Raw genomic sequence first — 24112 nt, 5'->3', positions numbered from 1 at the left:
TGCCAACAGGAGGTAGCCACACATGCCTCTGTTCACACTGTAGGTTGCACTCTGCATGTGGCTTAAGTACAGACAAAAAAAACCTGAAGGTGCAACAGCAACCTACAGGTGCAAGTGCTTACTGTATATACTCCCCCTAGTGTGCACATAATAAAAACCTGCTCTATAGATATTAAAGAATGAGGCTGTGACACAAAACATTTAACCCATTGCTTCCTTCAGCTATGCGTTATATCAGATCAGGGGCGGACACAGACTGCAAAGGGCCCCTGTGCAAAAAATGTGTTTGGGCCCCCATAACATATTCATATACCTCTGCGTCAGGTACATATAAGAAATACAGCGACATCTAGTGGGAAAAACTAAAAGTACACTCCTTCATCCCACTGTGAGAAACTTAAGGTGCGTTTACACGTAACGATTATCGTGCGAATTTGCGCGATAACGATCGAATTCGAACGATAATCGTACGTGTAAACGCAGCGAACGATCAGACGACGAACGAGAAATCGTTCATTTTGATCTTTTAACATGTTCTCAAATTGTCGTTTGTCGTTCACAAAAAATTTGCAGATCGTTCAGTGTAAACAGTCGTTCGCCGATTTAACCAATTTGTGAGAAAGGCTTAAACGATCACAAAACGATCGCAAAGCGAATTTTCCATACGATATATCGTTCCGTCTAAACGCTGATCGTTATGAAAAAAAATCATTACTCCGACATCATTAATCGTACGATCGGGCCAATTATCGTTTCATGTAAACGCACCTTTAGGCTATGTTCACACTACATAAAACAACGGCCGTAGTCTTCGCCGAAAAACTACGGCCGTTATTTTGAGGTTTATAAACTTGGCTGCAATATATTTACGGACTACGGTCATACAATGCACACTACGTATCAGAAAACGGCCGTTGTTTATAAGGCCCCCGTGAAAAATGAACATGTCAATTATTTCCGGACGGTAATGCTCCAACAACGGCCGTGGATTTCAATGCGGCCGCGAACGTAAAACTTATATCTGCCGAATAAACTTGATTTTAATGTAAAAAATGTTCTGAGTGGTTTCTCTGGCTGGGCCCAGTATTTAAAGTAAATGACCTGTGTCAGCCCGCTTAGAAACATGCTAGGAAGCATTTAAACAACAATTTAAACAACGGCCGTAGTTTCACGACTAGCCCGTATGCTCGTATTTCTACGGCCGTAGTTTCAGGCGTACGTGTCCGGCCGGGTGAAAACAACGGCCGTTAATTTACGCTGTGGGAACATAGCCTTAGGCTGCATTCCCACGTTCCGTGATCCTGAAGGATCACGGACGTGGAATGCATGTACCGGAGTCCCCCCGCGCCCGAACAGCATCTGTAATGAGATGCTGGGAGCGGGGGAGACTGTATTCATAAGCGCCGCGCTGTAGTAACAGCACCGCGCGGCTGAGTCATTACAGCGCGGCGCTTATGAATACAGTCTCCCCCGCTCCCAGCATCTAATAGCAGATGCTGTCCGGGCGCAGGGGGACTCCGGTACATGCATTCCACGTCCGTGATCCATCAGGATCACGGAACGTGGGAATGCAGCCTTAGGGAGTTACTTTGCCCAGGTGCATAAGAACTGAGTGGCACACCTGTGCTGGGACACTACAACTCTGAACTGCGGTGTGAGAGTGAGGGTAGTAGTGCCGATCCCTGTTTCTGCATTGCAAGTTTGAAAGAGATGTGGGAGCTGCTAGACATAGCAATAATAGAGTCAAATAAACCATAGGCGCAAGAGCTGTTCTACTAATGGTAGTAATATATGTCACATTGCATTCACAGAGTATGTGCTTGACCTGTACATCTTACACCTAGAAAAGTCACTGTTGCCTTCATTGTCATGCAGTGTAAGAAGAAAATAATTCAACTTTTCCAGTCTGCGGCAAGTTCTTGGTCATCATTGCTGCTTTATTACTACATTCCTCAATTGGGAGGAAATATTCCTGCAGCACAGCTGTTATCCCGCTGGATTCCTATAAGACTTTTAAGTGCTGCTATTTATATTTTAATTCGCTGAGAAATGTGTGTCACTGTAGCAGAGATCCACTTGTACATTAAAGTCTGTAAGAAATTGAATCCTTAAGAGCATATTAGCCAAAATGTTTTACAAAATGTGTCAGAAAGGGGAGGAGAGGAATCGGGGGCAATGTCATTCAGTTATATCAGTGGGATTTATTTTAATTCTGGTTCTTTATAATGACACTGACGTTACAGCAATTATGCGTCTGTCACGTTCCTCATTCACTGTCAGTGGTATACATTATTACATAAGGAGTATTAAAGGGGTACTCTGGCAAAAAAAACTATTTCTTTCAAATCAACTGGTGTCAGAAAGTTATATAGATTTGTAATTTACTTCCATTTAAAAATCTCCAGTCTTCCAGTACATATCAGCTGCTGTATGTCCTGCAGGAAGAACTGTATTCTTTCCAATCTGACACAGTGCTCTCTGCTGCCACCTCTGTCCGTATCAGGAACTGTCCAGAACAGTAGCAAATCCCCATAGAAAATCTCTCCTGCTCTGGAAAGTTCTTGTTACAGACAGAGGTGGCAGCAGCAAGCACTATATCCGACTGGAAAGAATACACCACTTCCTGACAGATGTATGCTGCATTGCACCACCACCCACCACTGTATCTTGGGATTGTAGGAGGTCCCAATGCCATCCGTAACTTCTGGCATCTGATGACGTAAGAAACAACTAAAATCACAGTAAGGCTAGGTTCACACTGCGTTTTTGCAATCCGTTTTTTTTTTTTTTTTTTTTGCTGACACTACTTTTGTGTCCGTTAAAAAAACAAATCCGTTTTGATCCGTTTTTTTTACAATGGAAGTCAATGGAAAAACGGATCAAAACGGATGTACACAAATGCATCCGTTTTTTTCATCCGTTTTTCATCCATTTTTTGCAAAAAACGGATGGAAAAAAAAACGGATTGCAAAAACACAGTGTAAACCCAGCCTAAGGGGAGGAACTGGAGACGCCATACAGTTTTTACTCAGTGTGAACTGGCCCTAAAATGAAGTGATTTTAGAGCAGAAAGAAGACACAGACAAGTGTTATACAGGTATAGAATGTGCAACATCTAAGCTTGTGGGTGGCACGGTGAACCACACATAGTAAGGGGGGGGGGCAGTATCACCTTAAGTTGCTCTGCTGATTTTCTGGCTTTTTCTGAGAATACAATCTTCTGTCCAGATCTGGAAAGTATGAATGCTGTAAGGTTTAGCGTCAGCCAATAACTACAGAATAGAAAGTGATGTCAGAAAAAATGGTGGCCATTTTGGCAATTTTTGGTAATGATTTTGCTATTGCCGGGAGTACGGAGGACAAGGCACCTAGGAAGCACCTTGAAAACTTTTCATTTGAGGGACCAGAGTGAGAGAATATTCCCTATGTTATATTAAATGTCGCTAGTAGATCAATGTCTAAACTTTTTTAGACTTTTTTAAACTTTTCCTTTTTTAGGGTGCCTTCACACCTACCGTATCGCAGTAGAAAATCCGCTGCGGATCCGCAGCAGATCCGCAGCAGATTTAACTAAATGAATGAACACAGCATTAAATACGCACTGTCAAATCCGCTGCGGATCCGCAGCAGATTTGTAAGTGCGGATTTAGTGCTGTGTTCATTCAATTAGTTAAATCCGCTGCGGATCTGCTGCGGATCCGCAGCGGATTTTCTACTGCGATACGGTTGGTGTGAAGGCACCCTTAGGAAAAATTGGGATACACTTGCGAAAAACTATTTTGACACAGCGCTCTCTGCTGCCACCTCTGTCCGTGTCAGGAACTGTCCAGAGCAGCAGCAAATCCCCTCCAGCTCAGAAAACCTCTTCTGCTCTGGACAGTTCCTGACATGGACAGAGGTGGCAGCAGAGAGCACTCTGTCAGACTGAAAAGAAAACACCATTTCCTTCAGGGCATTCAGCAGCTAAAAGACTTGAGATTTTTTAATAGAATTACAAATCGGTATAACTTTCTGACACTGGAGTACCCTTTTAATATCTTTGCAATTAAATACAAAAAAATCTAGACAGACCTTGATCACCAAAGAAAAAACAAGTAATATATTAAAAGTCAATTTTTAAAAATGACTGTCTCCTACACCTGCCATCATGGACCCATGGGGCTGTGCCAGTCAACTCTCAATTTACTGCCTTCAATTTACAGTAACAAGACTACAGAAAGTGTTTACAGGCGATGCCACATAAATGTCAGGCCAGATAGCAGATAAACCTTGTAAACCAATATTAATAATAGTTATATTATGCTTTAAGTGGAGGCAAGACAGAAGGTCTGGGATTAATGGAGGAAAGGTCGTACTGGGCTACAGTACCATTACAATCATGTGTGGAGTATTGGAAACCCAAGTTATAGCATAGTATATTATTAAATCAATGGAAAGTTAAGAGCCTATAAAGGTCAAGTTCAGCCTCTATGTGAAGAACATGAAGCATTCATTACTAGCAGAGATGATTGCATGTTACAATGTGTTGACTGTAGGTATATGAGAAGTCAGTTCCTAGCGGATGATCCAGCTAGGAACCTAATGGCTGCCGTTCACCTTCTATTAATGTTGGCTGACAGTTATCTCACTATATACATGAATGTTCGTCACGGCTAAATGTTCATGTTTCCTCTATAGGAGGGGGTAAGCCGCCACCAGGCTGCTCTGGCAGCAGCTTATCTCTCACAGGACAATAGGGTTGGGTAGCAAAATCCAACACCCTCGAACCTTATCTCAATCAATATCATCTATAATACACTTTAGACCTTCCTGAATTTTGCCGGCTTTAGTCTAAGTTGTATGGGCATCAGTGTCACTGTCGTTTAAATTTTTATTGCAGAAATCAATAGTAAAGGCGATTTTAAGAAACTTTGTAATTGCGTTTATTAGCTGAAAAATGCATTTTTATCATGAAAAAGCAGTTTGAAGTTGTCCCCCCTGTCTTCATGGTTCTCTTATGGAGAGGGGAGGGGTGGAGGGAGATGAGGCACCAAAACAGGACAACAAAGAGTTAATTTACAGCTACATCACAAGGCTTTTCAGAACAGCTCGCACTCATTTATAAGACCCACATGACCAAAATTAGCAGGATATGCCTGTGCTCACATGTCAGTACCTTATGTCTTCCCCATTCTGTGTGAGCAGCAGTGGTGAGTGTAATACCATATTCATACTTGTGTTGTTTGGGGGCAGCCTTCCCCGCCGGTGGTGCTGGCTGGGTTCTGGTGGGGCATTTTGGGTTTGGTCCTGTGACATTGGGGTTGCAGGGCCATTCCATGGCCTCCCTTCCCTGCACGTGCACGCTTTGCGGGGTTGGCAGTCACTGACCGACACGGTGTGGAGTTAGCGTAGGGACCCATGTGAACCAGGGAACCTGCACCTGGTACACGGGGCTATTATGGTTTGATCAAATTATATGCAGACACCCTGGTGTTGAATCTTAAAATAGGCCTAGCGGCATTAGTATCAGCCATAGATGGGATGTGCAGCCGTTCCCTTCTCTCCATGTCGTGTTTTACAGATCTGTAATTTACTTCCATTTACAAATCTCTAGAATTTCAGTACTTACAGCTGCTATATGTCCAGTCCTGCAGGAAGTGGTGTATTCTTGTCAGTCTGATACGGTGCTCTCTGCTGCCACCACTGTCCGAGACAGGAACTGTCCAAAGCAGTGGAGGATTTCAATGGGGATTTGCTACTGCTCTGGACAGTTCCTGACATGGACAGAGGTGGCAGCACAGAGCACTGTGTTAGACTGGAAAGAATACGCCACTTCCTACAGGACATTCAGCAGCTGGAAAAGTTGAGATTTTTAAATAGAAGTAATTTACAAACCTGTGTATCTCTTTGGCACCAGCTGATTTGAAAACTTTTGTTTTCTCCAGAGTACCCCTTTAACTCCAAACTGGCATTTTAGTTACAGCACATTAAACTATTAGAAAGATTCTCTTTAAAGGGGTTATCCAGCGCTACAAAAACACACTTACTATATAATCAGGGAAAATTGTTCAGAGGAACTATAACTCTCTGCAGAGTAGTTTCTCCTGTGTGTCAGTAACCTGAGCACACCGACATGATCACTGGGGTTTTCCAGCGCTACAAAAAAGTGGCCCCTTTTCCCCCTCTCTTGTCTCCAGTTCAGGTGCCATTTGCAATTAAGCTCCATTTACTTCAATGGAACTGAGTTCCAAACCCCACCCAAACTGGAGACAAGAGAGGGGGAAAAGGGGCCACTTTTTTGTAGCGCTGGATAACCCCAGTGATCATGTCGGTGTGCTCAGGTTACTGACACACAGGAGAAACTACTCTGCAGAGAGTTATAGTTCCTCTGAACAATTTTCCCTGATTATATAGTAAGATGCTCATTTAATTCAATCAGCTTTTCATGAGTTCACACCACAGAGAAGGCGTCACACAATACACAGTTGGCATAAAGAACCATTTACATTTGGAAGCTCATGGTGCTGTTTTATAGGATTAAGCTTCACAACTGACTAGTGATGTAGTGATGTATGCTCTACATGAATGGGATACGTATGGTACATTACTGTACAGACACCCTGTATGTATTCAGGTTATGCAGAGCAGATTATGCTATCCTTCATGTACGATTAGACTGCACACTATATTGCAAAGTTGATATATATATATATATATATATATATATATATATATATATATATATATATATTATCATTAGGAGAAGTTGTGCTGACAATAACACATGCCCACTTGGTGGCATCTCTTTTGGTTCCCTCCAGTCTGAAAGAAAACAATCAAAAACTGCCAAAAGCCATATACCGAGGATACAGAGAGAAATTTAATGATAACTGGGGCTCCTGTTATAGAACCTGCATTACCAACAGAAAGTTCTTGTTAGGTGCCCAGAGCTCTTGTTATTGATAGAGTCTCCATCCCCTCCTCCCAAGTATGAGTGACAGCTCTAGCAGTCTTCTGATTGGATGGTTAAGCTGTCAATCATAGCTAAGAATAGGGCCAAGGAAGCTCTCAATGCAAAAAACTATGGGCACCTTACAAGAGGACGCCGCCTTTTGGACACTTTGCTGTAGTGGCAGCCAGTACATTAAAAGACATTTGTAAAAGATATATTTTAATGTTGCGCTTTTGTCAACACTTTTGAAAGGTCAAGATTGTTATCAGATTCCCTTTAAGGCTATGTTCACAGACTGTCAAAATTATGTCAGTTTTTCTTGGAGGGCCATCATTTAATAGCAAATAACGGCCATTATTTGTGATTTAATGATGGCTGTCCACAAGACCCCATTCTGGAGTGCCAGATCTTGGCATCTTGTGGATAGGCCATTACTCTATTTTTCCTATAAAAACCCTCAAAGTACCAGTAGCCAGTGATATCCAATCATAAGAGGACCTGCTTATCCTTACAAGAACTACAGTCTCTTCTTCAGCTTACCACTAAACACCTCGGAAAAACATGAGAAACCCATCATCCAAGTGTCTCCATCACAGGGAGGCCGAAACGTTGCATGTTTATACCCTGATATGTGAATAAAACATAACATTTTCACTTCGGATGCTGTGGGGATCCTTTTTTCTACAACCATCATAGAGAGGTCAAAAGCAAGGCATCAAAACAGAAGTTCTGATTTCTGGGGCGTAACTAGTAATGGCTGGGCCCCATAGCAAAGTTTTAATTGCACCCCCCCCCCCCCACTGACTACAAATCCGCCAAGTGTAGTCAAAACCTTTAACATTTAACTGCAGAAGCGTTTGCAGCACCCTGAAGGGCCGCTCGGCCAGCGGGAGCTGCAAATGATGACTGCTCAAGGGGCCCAAAGCGGGCCACTGGTCATTTTATGCGGCGGGCCCCACAGCAGTTGCTATGGCTGCTACAGTGGTAGTAACCCCCATACCTGTTTTCATTATACTTTGGAGACTTTACCTTCTTTCTATTCTGCACTTTTAGCTGGGTTCACACTACGTATATTTCAGTCAGTATTGTGGTCCTCATATTGCAACCAAAACCAGGAGTGGATTAAAAACACAGAAAGGATCTGTTCACACAATGTTGAAATTGAGTGGATGGCCGTCATTTAATGGCAAATATTTGCTGTTATTTTAAAACAACGGCTATTATATTGAAATAATGGCCGTTATTTACCATTATATGGCGGCCATCCACTCAATTTCACCATTGTGTGAACAGATCCTTTCTGTGTTTTTAATCCACTCCTGGTTTTGGTTGCAATATGAGGACCACAATACTGACTGAAATATACCTAGTGTGAACCCAGCCTTAATATATTCAATTTCAAACTTGCATAGACTCATATTAAATATTAAACTATAGATGCAACATTGTATTTCCCATGTTAGTCTTTAGAGAGGCATTTTATAGTAGCTTACTAATATATTAGCAAAACCTATAAAAGCTCAAAAAATAATGTTTCAGTCTTTGTGGATCTTCTTTTACTCCCCAGCCCCTATAAATCTGAATAATATGTATCAGCAGAAATCTCAGACTATAGCTATCTATTCTCTCATCACTAGTTACCACTCATCTCTGTAACAGTAGAGAAGGTAAACATGATATATCAAGATAATAAACGGCAAAACATAGATGTACTAATAGGCCATGTAATCTAGCCGAGGTAAATAAACATCAGTTGCCAACGTTACTTCTGAACAAGTTGATGATAAGCTACTAAATAATGCACACACATCTGTTGGCAGGCATGGAGAGAGTCTCTGTACTAATAAATAAGCGAGTGTTATTGTTATTGAGGAATAGTAATAGTACATCATTATTGCTGCATGTTTTATAAATATTTGCCATATGAACACAATGGATTGTTCTCATATCTGTCACCAAATTTTATGCAAAAAAACCAAAACTCATTAGAACAGTAATAACTATCCATATATTTATTTTTCATAGACAAGAATAAAAATTATGCACCAAGGAGTTGATGGAATCAAGTGAAAATTTATGTGTGTTATATATATGATTGAAATATTAGGCAAAGACTACACAACATCTTTTATTTTGTTGCCAAATAATAGACATTATTTTAAAATAGACAGTTACTAATATAGATCATGTTCTTTATTAGCGACCATCTACAGAATTTAAAGGGAATCTGTCTGGAGGGGGATGAGGAAAAGGCCAATCTACTAAAAACATTCTTCTCTACTGTATTCAAAGAGGAGAATCCTATAACGGACGACATGACTAGGGATAATGTAAATCCTCCCATAAATCTTACCAGCAAAACACAACAAGGGGTAGGGCGACGCCTTAAAAACCTTAAAGGGAACCTGTCAGCCGCCACGGCATCCCGTCTGAAAGGTCCTGTTTAAAATCTATAAGTCACCAGACCCAGAAGGTGTCCATCCTAGAATTAAGTATTGTGTTAGACAGACCCTTATTCCTAATATTAAAAGTTTATATAATGACTGGGATTGTACCACAGGACTGGCGCATAGCTAATGTGGTACCAATATTCAAGAAGGGGTCAAAGAGTGATCCTGGAAACTACAGGCCCGTAAGTCTAACATCTATAGTAGGTAAAGTATTTGAGGGTTTTGTAAGAGATGCTATACTGGAGTATCTTAATGAAAATAATCTTATAACGCAGCACCAGCATGGATTTATGAGGGATCGATCCTGTCAGACTAATCTGATCGGCTTCTATGAAGAGGTAAGTTATAGACTGGACCTGGGGGAGGATGTTGTATATCTGGACTTTTTAAAGGCATTTGATACTGTGCCGCATGAAAGGTTGGTCTATAAAATGAGGATGTGGGACTGGGGGAAAACATATGTAAATGGATAAGTAACTGGTTCAGTGATAGAAAACAGAGGGTGGTCTTTGATGGAACATATTCAGATTGGGCTTAGGTTACTAATGGGGTGCCACAGGGGTTAGTGTTGAGTCCACTTCTTTTTAATATTTTTATTAATGGCTTTGTAGAGGGGCTACAGAGTAGAAACTCCATTTTTGAAGATGGTACTAAACTGGGTAAAGTAATCAGTACAGAGGAGGATAATATCATATTACAGAGGGATTTGGAGAAGCTAGAGGCTTGGGCGGAGAAATGGCAAATGAAGTTTAATGTGGATAAATGTAAGGTTATGCATTTTGGCCATAGAAATAATAAGTACAGTTATGTGCTAAATAATAAAACACAGGGTAAAACTGCTTCTGAAAAGGACCTGGGGGTATTGGTGAACAGTAAACTCAACTTTAGTGATCAGTGCCAGGCAGCAGCTGCCAAGGCTAATAAAATAATGGGATGCATCAAAAGAGGCCGAGATGCTAAAGATGAGAACATAGTTTTGCCTCTTTATAAATCACTGGTCAGACCACATATGGAATACTGTGTACAGTTTTGGGCACCGGTATATAAGAAGGACACGGCTGAACTGGAGCGGGTGCAGAGGAGGGTGACAAAGGTCATTAAGGGAATGGGTGGGCTACAGTACCAGGACAGGTTATCAAGCTTGGAGTTATTTACCCTAGAAAAGAGACATCTTAGGGGCGATCTGATCACAATGTACAAATATACGAATGGACAGTACAGAGATCTTTGTAGTGATCTTTTTACTCCTAGGTCTGTAATCATGACAAGGGGGCATCCTCTACGTCTAGAGGAAAGAAGATTTCACCACCAGCACAGATGCGGATTCTTTACCGTACGAGCAGTGAGGTGAGACTGTGGAACTCTCTGCCACATGATGTTGTCTTGGCTGATTCATTAACCCCTAGACGACCCTGGACGTAGGGTTACGTCATGGAAGTCTGTCCCCAGACGACCCATGACGTAACCTTACGTCCTGGGTGTTTCTCCCGCTATGAAGCGTGCTCCAGAGCGGAGCGTGCTCCATAGCAGGTGGGGGCCGGCTGCAAACAGCAGCCGGGACCTCACCGGTAATGACACGCTGCAGCGATCGCGCTGCCGCATGTCATTAACCCCTTAAACGCGGCGCGACCGCGGCGTTTAAGTGTAAGTGACAGGGGGAGTCCCCTGTCACTTACCGATCGGGACCCCCGCAGTGTGACTGCGGGGGTCCCGATCGTTGAAACGGACTGCCGGAGGTCTCTTACCTGCCCCGTGCGGTCCGATCGGCGATCTGCTACACTGAGCCTGCATAGGAAGGCTCAATGAGCAGATCGCCGATAACACTGATCAATGCTATGCCTATGGCATAGCAATGATCAGTGTATAAATCAAAGTAGTGAATGTAGAAGTCCCCCAAAGGGACTTCAAAAGTGTAAAAAAAAAAAGTTCAAATCACTAACACACTACCCCAAAGCCCCTCCCCCAATAAAAGTCTAAATCACCCCCCTTTCCCATTATATAAATAAAACATATAAAAATAAATAAATAGATAAACATATAATATACCGTAGCGTGCGTAATTGTCCGATCTATTAAAATATAACAAGCGTCATTGTGATCGGTTAGCGGCGTACACGAAAAGAGGGGAAAAAGTGCGCAGATTACCGATTTTATGTTACATTATATATTATAAAAATTAATAAAAAGTGATCAAAACGTCCAATCTTCACAAGTATGGTATTAATAAAAACTAGAGATCATGGCGGAAAAAATGACACCCCATACAGCCCCGTAGGTGAAAAAATAAAACCGTTATAAGCGTCACAATAGGCCCATTTTATTAATATTTAATTGCCAAAAAAAAGGATTTCATTAAAAAATACATATATAACATTAGAGAATCTGTGTAACCTGCATATGGTTGTGTTCGGACTGACCTATAGAATAATAGTGTCATGTCGCTGTTACCATATAGTGGAACCCCCCAAACGTTACCATATTGCATTCTTATTTACGATTTCACCTATTTATATCTTCATAAATAATATATTTGGAATTCCATCATAAATGTTATGGTAGAATGAAAGACGCCATTACACAGTACAACTATTCCTGTAAAAAACAAGCACTTACATGGCTTGTAGATAGAAAACTGAGAGTGCTAGAGCTCTTAGAAGGGGAGGAGGGAAAAACGAAAACACTAAGATCAAAATTTGCGAGCTCCACTGGGTCATTTTGGGCCTGGTCCTCAAAGGGTTAAAGTTATGGGCATTAGATCTCTGGTGATACGTTGATCCAGGGATCCAGGGTTTTTGCCTTCCCCTGGATCAACACAGTAGGGTTTCTCTAGGTTGAACATGATGGACTCTTGTCTTTTTTCAACCTTGTTAACTATTTTACTAGGTTTATGTCGCCTTAAATGAAGACAGAGAAAACTAATGACAGAAATGCTGAACAGATTGGTGTATTACTTATTTTGTTCAGCCGTTCTCCTAATATGCAGGAGAATAGGATTCTTGCCACACTCCTCCCCCTGCCCTCCAGCTCTTGATTGACAGGTGACTGCCTATACACAGCATGGACAGATAACTGCCAATAAGCAGCTGGTGGGTGGAGTTTTTTGCTTCTCATGAATATCCAGGACTACTGGGCTCATGCTCATAATGAAGAGAACTACTTATTGTCCATGTTATTGAGGAGGATATCTCTTGATCAGCTGCACAGAAAAATGTAAGTGATACATCATTCAGCTTCTCTGTCACTAGTTTATGCTACCCTGAGATAGGACGCCATAAATCTACTGACAGAGTCTCTTTAACCCCTAGAAGACCAAGGACATACCTTTACGCCCTGGCCGCCTGTCACCAGACGACCCTGGGCGTACAGGTACTCATGTGTTAAGAAGCGCATTGCATTCTTTTTTTCCAATTTCACCTATTTATATCTTCATAAATAATATTTTTGGGGTTCCATCATACATGTTATGGTAGAATGAAAGACACCATTACAAAGAACACCTATTCCTGAAAAAAACAAGCCCTTACATGGCCTGTAGATAAAAAATATGAAAGTGCTAGAGCTCTTACAAGGGGAGGAGGAAAAAAACAAAAACACAAAAATGAAAATTTGTCCACTGGGTCATTTTGGGCTTGGTCCTCAAAGGTTTAATAAGATGGCCACCTTCCTCTGATATATTCCTGAAGTGGGAACATAGTCTAAGACCACACAATGTTGTTTTTTTTAGCTGTTTGGAGGCCGTCTTTTAGGACAGTCATCATTTCATGGACAAAATGATGTCCGCCCCCAAAAACAGCCACCAAGCTACCAGAAAAAATTGTTGTGTGGTTGTGGCCTATGACTGCATTTTACAGTTATGTTCTGATTGGTATCTTCCAATGACTTCAACAAACAAAATCACAAAATATGAACACGGCCTAAACTTGCATTGAGAATGTAATATCCCGGGTTAATTGGAATATACAATATACATGTTCTGTATTCATATAGGAAATTGATTTAATTGGGGTTTTTTTCCTAGAATTTTTTCACACTTTTCTTGTGGGTTATTTGCTTTTACAGCTGATGCCCTTTCAAGCATAACAGAACAATATTGTATTCCGGCCTTGTAAACAACCTAAGCAGGGTTTATGTATTCTAGAATTGCATTGTGCAAATGTTGAATAATATTGTTATGAAACATCTGTTCATCAGCGGCGCATGTACAAGGTTAATATATTGCTGCCAAGTTCGAGAAATGTCTGTTATTGTTGCAATGAAAATCTTGACAGTATCACATTACCTTCGAAAGCCACCAGTGATTGTCACAATGGCATCTGGCACAAATTCACAAATAATATTCTTTACCAGGTGCTCTATTGCGTCCGCTTCCATCCTCGATACGTAGCTGGCGATGTCATCGTAGTAAAGTAATCCTGCAAGTCAGGGAGACATCATGAAATAAATATGTATAGGCGGTATTATGAGAAATAAAATTGTTTGCATTGTTATTAGGAATAGGATGAGCCCCAGAGACCGAGGAGTCGCAATGCGAATGTAATGTGACAGCTTCAAAGGGTCTCCTGGCCTGAACTTGGGCCAACACATTTGTAATATAATGTAATGAATACAAATAAAGGGATTATCCAGGAATAGAAAAAAAAACCATACTCTGGCATTTTTCCCAATATTCCAACTGAGGGCATTGCGCCTGTGTGTTTACAATGGGTGGAGTTTGAAAAAGGAGCAATTAACAATGTCCCTATAGCGCGGGGGGGACAAAGAAGGAAAGTATGTCTCTTATCTTCATCCTTATTCCTGTGCTCATAGTAGTTGAATTGTCTGCCTGGAGCACCGTTGGGAGCATTGCCCCATCCCCAGAGTATCAATCCAGCCCACTCATTCTAATGATAATCAGTGGGGCAGACAGGCAGGCCGGCTTGACGCTATGGGGGTGTCCCAGTTTCCCAGGACTGGATCTATCTTTTTTCCAGCACCCGGGGAATAGTGCCACGGAGTGGAACAGACTTCAAAGCCTGCAGCCCGATGAGCGGAATACAGATAGGAACGAAGTGCTTCATTTCGATCCTACTGTAGTTTCGCTCATCTCTAATCCCACCTTGTCTACAGCAATAATCCATCCATGTCTACAGTAATAGGCCATGTTCGCACATCGCATGAGACCGGCCGTTCTGTGACCCGGCCGAGTCACAGAACGGCTGGTGTCAGAGAAGATCTTAATTTTTGTTGAATTGGGATGAGGGCACACACGTGTGCACCCGCTTCCCAATTCACCTTTGCACACAATGGAGAGTGCGGCCGCAGCCACACTTTGCATTGTTTGAGCTGACATGTCTGTGAGGCCACTATTTAATGAATGGTGGCAGCACAAAACTGACATGCCAGTTTTCTATGCGGCCGGTTGGAATCCCGACTATCCCATTCATTCATTCATTCATTCATTGCAAATTGAAACAACAGCTGTGATTTATGTAAAAGATACGTTGTGTGAGCATAGCCATAATGTGATATGATCCCACCTTCTACAGTAATAATCCCCCCATGTCTACAATAATGATGTGATATGATTCTACCTTCTCTACAGTAATAATATCATATGATCCCACCATGTCTACAGTATTATCATATGATCCCACCATGTCTACAGTAATAATATCATATAATTCCACCATGTCTACAGTAATACTATCATATAATTCCACCATGTCTACAGTAATATCATATAATTCCACCATGTCTACAGTAATAATATCATATAATTCCACCATGTCTACAGTAATTCTATCATATAATTCCACCATGTCTACAGTAATATCATATGATCCCACCATGTCTACAGTAATAATATCAAATGATTCCATGTCTACAATAATATGATCCCACCATGTCTACAGTAATAATATCATATGATCCCACCATGTCTATAGTAATAATATGTGATCCCACCATGTCTACAGTAATAATATCATATGATCCCACCATGTCTACAGTAATAATATATGATCCCACCATGTCTACAGTAATAATATCATATGATCCCACCATGTCTACAGTAATAATATATAATTCCACCATGTCTACAGTAATAATATATGATCCCACCATGTCTACAGTAATAATATCATATGATCCCACCATGTCTACAGTAAAAGAGACAAAGAGCTAACTAAGCTTAATAAAGAGGGTGGATTGGGCAGGTTACTTAGCAATAAGGGGTTGTATAGAGGCGGTCCCAGTGTTTTAGGGGAAGATAGAGTAGTTCTGGAGTCACTGTATACCAGGTGCTATTTAATCTTTTTTGTTAGAGTGGAACAAACTTAATTTGAAGTCACCGAATAACAAGAAATGGATGGAACTAAATTTATTTAGCGGATGGTGATGGACGTGTACATTTTCCCCACATGACAATTACACTTTGACATATGGAAAATTATATGGGCGCTTATATATAGTACGTAAGCTGTCAAATCAGCCGTAATATGTGTCTAGCAAATAGAAGTTACTGAAAGGCACAGTATGATGCTCAGCAGAATAAAAAGCACTTGCGGAGTTGCGTCAGGTCTCAGAACTCTCACATACATCATTTTTAAAAAGTTTTATTAACTTTATTAACTTATAAACTTGTTTACCATCAATTAAGGAAAGACGTAGTGGTAAGCGTTACATTTATGGCTGACTGTGACCATATGACATTACATGCAAGCATAGCCTCCAGATAGTAAGTACATGATGCTTAGTATTCCAGGTGCGCTTTGGTCAATGCTTTTCTATGTCCTCTAGTATCACTATAGCAACTAATTCTCTACGTGGTTGGTAGGGGGTACTTGTTTTCCACTCAGGAATCATTTTTTATTGAACATGATAAGTATTATAAATAATATAAGCAGATTACCATGTTTCTGCATGCTCGTGAACTTGAAATCTTTTTTATTTTTTATATCTTCTAATGTCCTTAGACCCATTCTGTACCACTTTTCTGCAGTCTTCAGTCCCACTCCAAAAATTGAGGTAAAAACCTGTCAGATAAACATAAAAAAGTTTATGGAACAGTCGAGTCAAAACTAATACATAACCATGTTATAGCTGATGCCTTAACAAAGAGGGCGCTATAGGACAGTGTCTTTCAAAAAATGATTTTATATATATATATATATATATACACATATACATATACACAGTATAAAACCTTCTGTGGCATATTGGCATATCTACAAGGGGGAATTATCTACATTATCTACTGGGGGCTTATATAATGAGAAAACTACCTACTACGGAACTATCTACAAGGTGTAGCTACATATTAGCAGTCTATATATTGGGGAAAAACTACCTATTGTCTGTGTTTTTCTTTCTTCTTAAATTTTGGTAAAAGTATATCTCTCTAGTGTCACAGGTTAGGATAGGTGGCCGCTGTTCCTTATTCCACCCACTAGATGTCACACTCTCACAGCACAGCTGCAGCTAACACTAGGTATACTGTAGCTACATGCACACTTCCTGGTCACCGTGACAAGAAGCCTCCAAAACACCAGAACCCACCAGTAGGCCCAATATCAGTTCCAGCATCCCGGGCCACGGCAAGTCTACAGGGGAAGACTAAGAACACTAAAGGCTTATATACTGGGAAAAACTACCTACATGGGGCCATATGAACAGGTGGCAGCTACCAATTAGGGTCCTACATACTGGAGAAACTATATACTGGAGGCTATCACTTCCCAGAAAAGTTTGTCTTGGAAGTGGAGGCGCTGCAGTCAGCTGGGGACACAGAAGATGCTGCACCAGGACAGCAGGGGAGCAGAGAGGTAAGTATAGGCTCTTTCTATATGACAGCAATTATAAATTACAATTATGTGTTACAACTTTAGGCTATGTTTACACGTTGTAACAGACCGGCCGTTCCGTGACCCCGGCCGGGTCACGGAATGGCCAGTCTGTGCCCGGATCATCACGGCCGGTACTTAAGTACCGGCCGGATGATCCATCCGGCCGCAGAGCTCGCAGTACTGCAACATTCCTCACTGAAGAAAGGATATGCTATACATCCTGAGACGCATCTGAAGGGTTGCAGTATACTATTTAGCCACTAAGATCTATATACCCGTCACCTATCCCGAATATCTATAAACGCAAGGCGTACACCGCATGCAAAGCACCTTATGCAAAGCACCTTATCCGAAAACCACAGCCTCCAGGTGGACGCCTCCTGTGCACCTGGATCTGCATGAAGGAACGTTGAATACTGAACCAGCCTGATACAAAAGTTAGTTTAACAGCGGAGAGAGCGGAGTACGCTAGCTGCCGTGCCACGGACATCACGCTTACAAGAGCTCCTAGATTCGCAGAGACTGGTGAGAGGTGGACACCCACCATACAAATATACCTAACTCCTCATGCATTTGTTTAACAGCGACATCAAAAGAGACAGGTGAACGGGAACCTAATAACAAAATATACGGTAAAGCAAGGGCCCTGCACCGTTTTTTACCTTCAAGAGTTGAAATATTTACATTTTATCCTGTTTTTTAATACATACGTCTTTTATATACATGATCTAGTACTGCATTATGAAATAACAATACGAGTATTTAACATCTATAACTAATCAAACATACAGATATACTAACAACAAGTGTTTATGCAGCTGCCTGATTGTATGTGTATATGTGTATATATATATATATATATATATATATATATATATATATATGTATTGTTGTGTTTTTTTCATGTTGTAATATTTTTATATTTTTATTATTTATATATAAAGTTAGATTTTAACCTTGAAATATATGGTATCTATCGTGCATTGATTAAATAACATACATACTATTCCGATCCATCTATGCCAATTGTCTTTTGAGAGCCTACCATTTTTTTCTCCCAATATATATATATATATATATATATATATATATATATATAGATAGATATATATATATGTCTCCATAGATCCAAATTTACTACTATAGCAAGACATAAGGCCAAAAACACGTTCATATACTGAAAACAGGCTTTACTTGCACTTGGGTTATCGCAAAGCATGATCAGATGCAAATTTACTCCCTTCAATACATTTCTGATAAGTTTCAAGAGTCAGAGCTAATAAATCTTTCTGCTACGGATGCAATACTGCCAGTCGTGTCTGCAAACTAATATTTTCTTTGTAGTCGACAGCAGGAATCGACTGCAATAAAAAAAGTGACAATGTTCCAAAGTAATTTCCCTCTAATACTGGCCATACTTATGGAGGAAGGCCGGCTACATTTCCTTCAGACACATTATTGCATTTCTCATTAAAAGAGATTTATATCTGGTATTTTTAATTATTTTCCATTTATTATTTTTTAAGGCTCGATCGGAGTATGGCACGCGGTTTCATTAACATCAGCAGAGAAAATAATATTGGAGCTAATTCTGTCGTACAGAACATGGAAATGTTCATATAAAGAGCTAGACTGCCACGTAAATTGAAATGACTATAATCTTAATTTTAATTTATGAGATTTGCCTCTAGATGAATTTTTTTCTCACCTAGCATTAAAAAAGGGTATAGAATTTCTTGCTTTCCATAAGTTCTAATAGGGTATGTTGAAATGGCAGAATTGGAAAGCTCCCTTTCTAGGTAAGTGGACTGTATGTATGACATAATCTTTCATCTACTTAACCCTTTAGGGACCAAGCCTATTTGGGCCTTAATGACCAGGCTCATTTTTCAAAATCTGACCTGTCTCACTTTATGCGCTTATAGCTCAGTGATGCTTTAACGTATGCTAGCGATTCTGAGATTGTTTTTTCGAAACATATGGTACTTTATGTTAGTGGCAAAATTTGGTCACTGTGTTTTTTTTTTGTGAAAAACATCAAAATATCATGAAAAATTTGCACTGTACGAACTTTGAAATTCTTTGCTTCTAAAAAAAAGAAAGTCACATGACAAAAATTAGTTAGTAAGTCACATTATGAATATGTCCTCTTTATTCTGGCTTCATTTCGTAAACATATTTCACTTTTTTAGGGTGTTATGGGGTTTAGAAATGTGACAGCAAATTATCAAATTTTCATGAAATTTCCAAAACTGATTTTTTTTAGGCACCAGTTCTTTTTTTAAATTGATTTAGGAGGCTTGTATATTGTAAACCCCCATAAGTGACCCCATTTTGGAAACTAGACACCTTAAAGAATTAATCTAGGGGTATAATGAGCATTTTAACCCTACAGGGGCTGGAGGAAAGTATTCACAATTAGGCCAGAAAAAAATGAAAAAAAGAAATTTTCCAATAATATATTTGTTAAGATTAAAGTATCTCATTTTCATAAGCAACAAGAGAGAAAATGCACCCAAATTTTGTAACGCAGGTTCTCCTGAGTACAATAGTACCCTATATCTGGGCGTAAACCACTGTATGGGCACACAGCAGGGCTCAGAAGGGAAGGAGCGACAATTAGCATTTCCAGTTCAGATTTTGCTGAAGAATTTTCTGAGCGCCAGGTGCGTTTGCAGCTCCCTTGTAGTGCCAGCAGAATAGAACCCCCGCAAAAGTCACCCCATTTTGGAAAGTACACCCCTCAAAGAATACATCTTGGGGTGTGGTGACCATTTTGACCCCATAGGTATTAGAGGAAAGTATTCAAAAGAAGACGGTAAAAATGAAAAAATAGAATTTTTCCAATAATATGTTTGTTTAGTTTGAAATTTCTCAATTTCACGAGGAACAGGGGAGAAAACTCACCACAATATATGTAACGCAGGTTCTCCTGAGTAGAACGACACCCAATACGTGGGCATAAACCACTATATGGGCACACAACGGGGCTCAGAATGGAAAGAGCGCCAATTAGCATTTTCAGTGCATGATTTTGAAGTTTCTGAGCGCCAGGTGCGTTTGTAGTGCCCCTGTAGTGTCAGCAGAATAACTCCCCCCAAAAGTAACCCCATTTAGGAAAGTACACCCCTCAAAGAATTCATCTTGGGGTGTGGTGACCATTTTGACCCCACAGGTATTGGAGGAAAGTATTCAAAAGAAGACAGTAAAAATGAAAAAAATAGAATTTTCCCAATAATATGTTCCTTTAGTTTGAAATTTATCAATTTCACAAGGAACAGGGGAAAAAACTCACCGCAATATATTTAACGCAGGTTCTCCTGAGTAGAACGGTGCCCCATACATGGGTATAAACCACTGTGTGGGCACACAGCAGGCCTCAGAAAGAATGGAGTGCCAATTAGCATTTTCAGTGCATGATTTTTCTGAAGAAGTTTCTGAGCGCCAGGTACGTTTGCAGAGCCCCTGTAGTGTCAGCAGAATAACCCCCCCCCCAAAAGTCACCCCATTTAGGAAAGTGCACCCCTCAAAGAATTCATCTTGGGGTGTGGTGACCATTTTGACCCCACAGGTATTGGAGGAAAGTATTCAAAACTAAACCGTAAAAATTAAAAAATTTAATTTTTCCAATAACATGTTTTTTTAGTTTGAAATTTCTCAATTTCACGAGGAACAGGGCAAAAAACTCACCCCAATATATGTAACGCAGGTTCTCCTGAGTAGAAAGGTACCCCATATGTGGGCATAAACCACTGCATGGGCACACAGCCGGGCTCAGAAGGGAAGGAGCGCCAAATAGCATTTTCAGTGCATGATTTTGCTGAAGAAGTTTCTGAGCGCCAGGTGCGTTTGCAGTACCCCTGTAGTGTCAGCAGAAAAGAACCCCCCAAAACTCAACCCATTTTGGAAAGTACACCCCTCAAGGAATACATCTTGGGGTGTGGTGACAATTTTGACCCCACAGGTATTGGAGGAAAGTATTCAAAACTAAACCGTAAAAATGAAAAAAATTGAATTTTTCCAATAACATGTTTGTTTAGTTTAAAATTTCTCAATTTCACGAGGAACAGGGGAGAAAACTCACCCCAATATATGTAACGCAGGTTCTCCTGAGTAAAATGGTACCCCATACGTGGGCAAAAACCATTGTTTGGGCACACAGCAGGGCTCAGAAGGGAAGGAGTGTCATTTTAGTTACAGGCAATATGTGGGTGTTTACTGGCTATCTGGGGTGGTAATGGACAATCTCGGGGTGTTTACTGGCTATCTGAGGTTGCGAAAGGGAATCTGGTGTGGTTATGGGCAATCTGGGGTGGTTACGAGCAGTCTGTGCCAATCTAGGTAGGTTATGGGCAATCTGGGGTGGATACGGGCAATCTGGGGGTGTTTACTGGCTATATGGGGGGTAAGGGCAATCTGGGGGTGTTTACTGGCTATCTGGGGTGGTTACGGGCAATCTGGGGGTGTTTACTGGCTATCTGGGGGTGTTTACTGGCTATCTGGGAGTGTTCACTGGCTATCTGGGGTGGTGACGAGCAATCTGGTGGTGTTCACTAGCTATCTGGGGTGGTGACAGGCGATCTGGTGGTGTTCACTGGTGATCTGGGGTGGCGACGGGCAATCTGGGGTGGCAACGGGCTGTCTGCGATGGTTACGGGCAATCTGTGGTGGTTACGGGCTGTCTGCGATGGTTACGGGCTGTCTGGGGGGGTTACGGGCAATCTGGGGGGGATTACGGGCAATCTGGGGGGTTTACGGGCAATCTGGGTGGTTACAGGCAATCTGGGGAGGAGACGGGCAATCTGGGGTGGTTACAGGTAATCTGGAGTGTTTACAGCTAATCCGGGGCGGCTTTTGACTTTGGTGACAGGGGTAAAAAAGTGCCGGCACCATTTGGAACAAGCGATCAGCGGTATATAGTATATACCGCTGATCGCTTGTACTGGGACCACACCGGGTGGTCCCCGATCGTTGCCCCATGCTCTCTGCCACCTCCGGTGGTGGAGAGAATGGAGCTTTGATCATTTTTAGGAATCCATCACTGTGAACAGAGTCTGTTCACAGTGATGGCGGCGGCCATCTTGGATCAGATGGCCGCCCAGGGAGGGGAGGGTCAGTGACCAGGTCACTAGGGTTAATTCTGGGGACAGGGGGGGGGGGACATGTTTTCATCTCCTCTCACTGTGGATTCACTGTGGGAAGAGATGAAAGTGTTCAGCTGCGCTGGCAATGCCCGTTAACGGTGGCCGTCGTTATACTGGTAATAATGGCGATCGCCGGTGAGGGAACTGGCCGGGACTGACCCCACATTCTACCCCAACCCCTCAGCTACCTCCGATAGCTGAGAGGAGGGGGCTGCGGGCATTACCGGCGCAGCTGCACTATTCTGCGCCATCGCCATAATGATGGCAGCAGAATAGAGCCCATTAGTGATCGCCGTAAAAATCCGTATCGGCAGTCACTAATAACATAATACATGTATTCTCTGGGTCGCTACGGTTACGGCGATATCACATTTGTGTAGGTTTTTTTTAACTATTACCACTTTGGTGCAATAGAAACTATCTTCCTAGCAAAAACCCACAAAAACTGTTGCCACATTGCAAGATCCATAGCGTTTTTATCTTTTGCGCGACAGAGCTGGTTTTGGGCTTATTTTTTGAGAGAAGATCTGTAGTTGATACCAAGTTTTATATGTATATGACTTTTTGATCTCTTTTATAACGTATTTTCTAAAGCAGATTGATAAAATACTGCTATTCTGGTACTTTTTTTTTTTTTTTTTTACAGCGTGTGTCGTGCGGTGTAATTATTGATATAGTTTTATAGATTGGGACGTTACGGACGTAACGATACCAAATATGTATATGATTTGTGTTTTTGATCACTTTTATGTCAACTTTTATTGTGTATGGGGAATGTAATGCATCTTTATTATTGGGGGGGGGCTGGGGGGGCTGTGTTGTGTTTGGTGCACATTTTTTTTTTCACTTTTTTTTACTTTTACACTAGTGTACATTACTGTACACTAGTGTAAAATACTTTGATCACTGATACAATACATTGCAGTACCTGATGTACTGCAATGTATTGTTTCATGCCTCATGCTGACAGGCAATAGCCACAGCCACCCCTGTCAGCATGAGGCATCTCCATGGTGACCCCGGGGACCTTCATTAGGACCCAGGGATCACCTTGGAGACATCGGAGGACCGGACGGCGCCGCGGGACATCGCGATCGCGTAAGTGGCCCACGGCGCCGACCGGGATCCACGGGGACCCGTTAGATGCCGCTGTCATGGTTTGACAGCGGCATTTAACGGGTTTAACTGCCCGGAGCGGAGAATCCTCCGCTCCGGGCGGTTACAGGAGGGGGTCAGCTGTCACACTGACCGCTGATCCCCCGTCCTGCAGCCGCCACCGGGCGGTATTTTATTCCGATGCGCCCGCCGTTAAAAGGCGTACGCATCGGAATAAAGCCCATTAGTGGCCGCCGTGAATATGCGTGCGGCAGTCACTAAGGGGTTAAAGGAGAAGTCAGGCGAAAATTTTTATCAAAGTATTATATTGCCCCCCAAAACGTATACAAATTGACAATATACACTTATTACGGGAAATGCTTATAAAGTGCTTTTTCCCTGCACTTACTACTGCATCAAGGCTTCACTTCCTAGATAAAATGGTGATGTCACTTCCTGGATAAAATGGTGCTGTCACGACCCGACTCCCAAAGCTGTGCGGGCTGTGGCTAGTGGAGAGGATGATGGCAGAGGGAAGCTCAGTGTCCCTCCAGTGCCTTGTGTCCCTCAGTATCCCCCTGCCATCATCCGCTCCAGCAGCCACAGCCCGCACAGCTCTGGGAGTCGGGTCGTGACATCACCATGTTATCCAGGAAGTGAATCCTTGAT

General features: G+C 41.7%; 1 protein-coding gene across 3 annotated transcripts in view; it reads right to left on the bottom strand.

Moving 5' to 3' along the window:
* Positions 1-24112, bottom strand: part of DNTT (DNA nucleotidylexotransferase) — a 335507-nt gene that overhangs the window by 121969 nt on the left and 189426 nt on the right. For all 3 annotated transcript variants that reach the window (XM_069980128.1, XM_069980130.1, XM_069980129.1), the window contains 2 exons: positions 16271-16394; positions 13661-13793 (listed from right to left, as the gene is read on the bottom strand). In XM_069980128.1, coding sequence (XP_069836229.1) covers positions 13661-13793; positions 16271-16394 — 257 coding nt within the window. The remainder of the gene's footprint in view (positions 1-13660; positions 13794-16270; positions 16395-24112) is intronic.

The sequence above is a fragment of the Dendropsophus ebraccatus genome, chromosome 8 (assembly GCF_027789765.1).
Source record: "Dendropsophus ebraccatus isolate aDenEbr1 chromosome 8, aDenEbr1.pat, whole genome shotgun sequence".
NCBI lineage: Eukaryota > Metazoa > Chordata > Amphibia > Anura > Hylidae > Dendropsophus > Dendropsophus ebraccatus.
The sequence above is the reverse complement of the archived record's forward strand: the minus strand, read 5'-3'. Positions and strand labels throughout refer to the sequence as shown.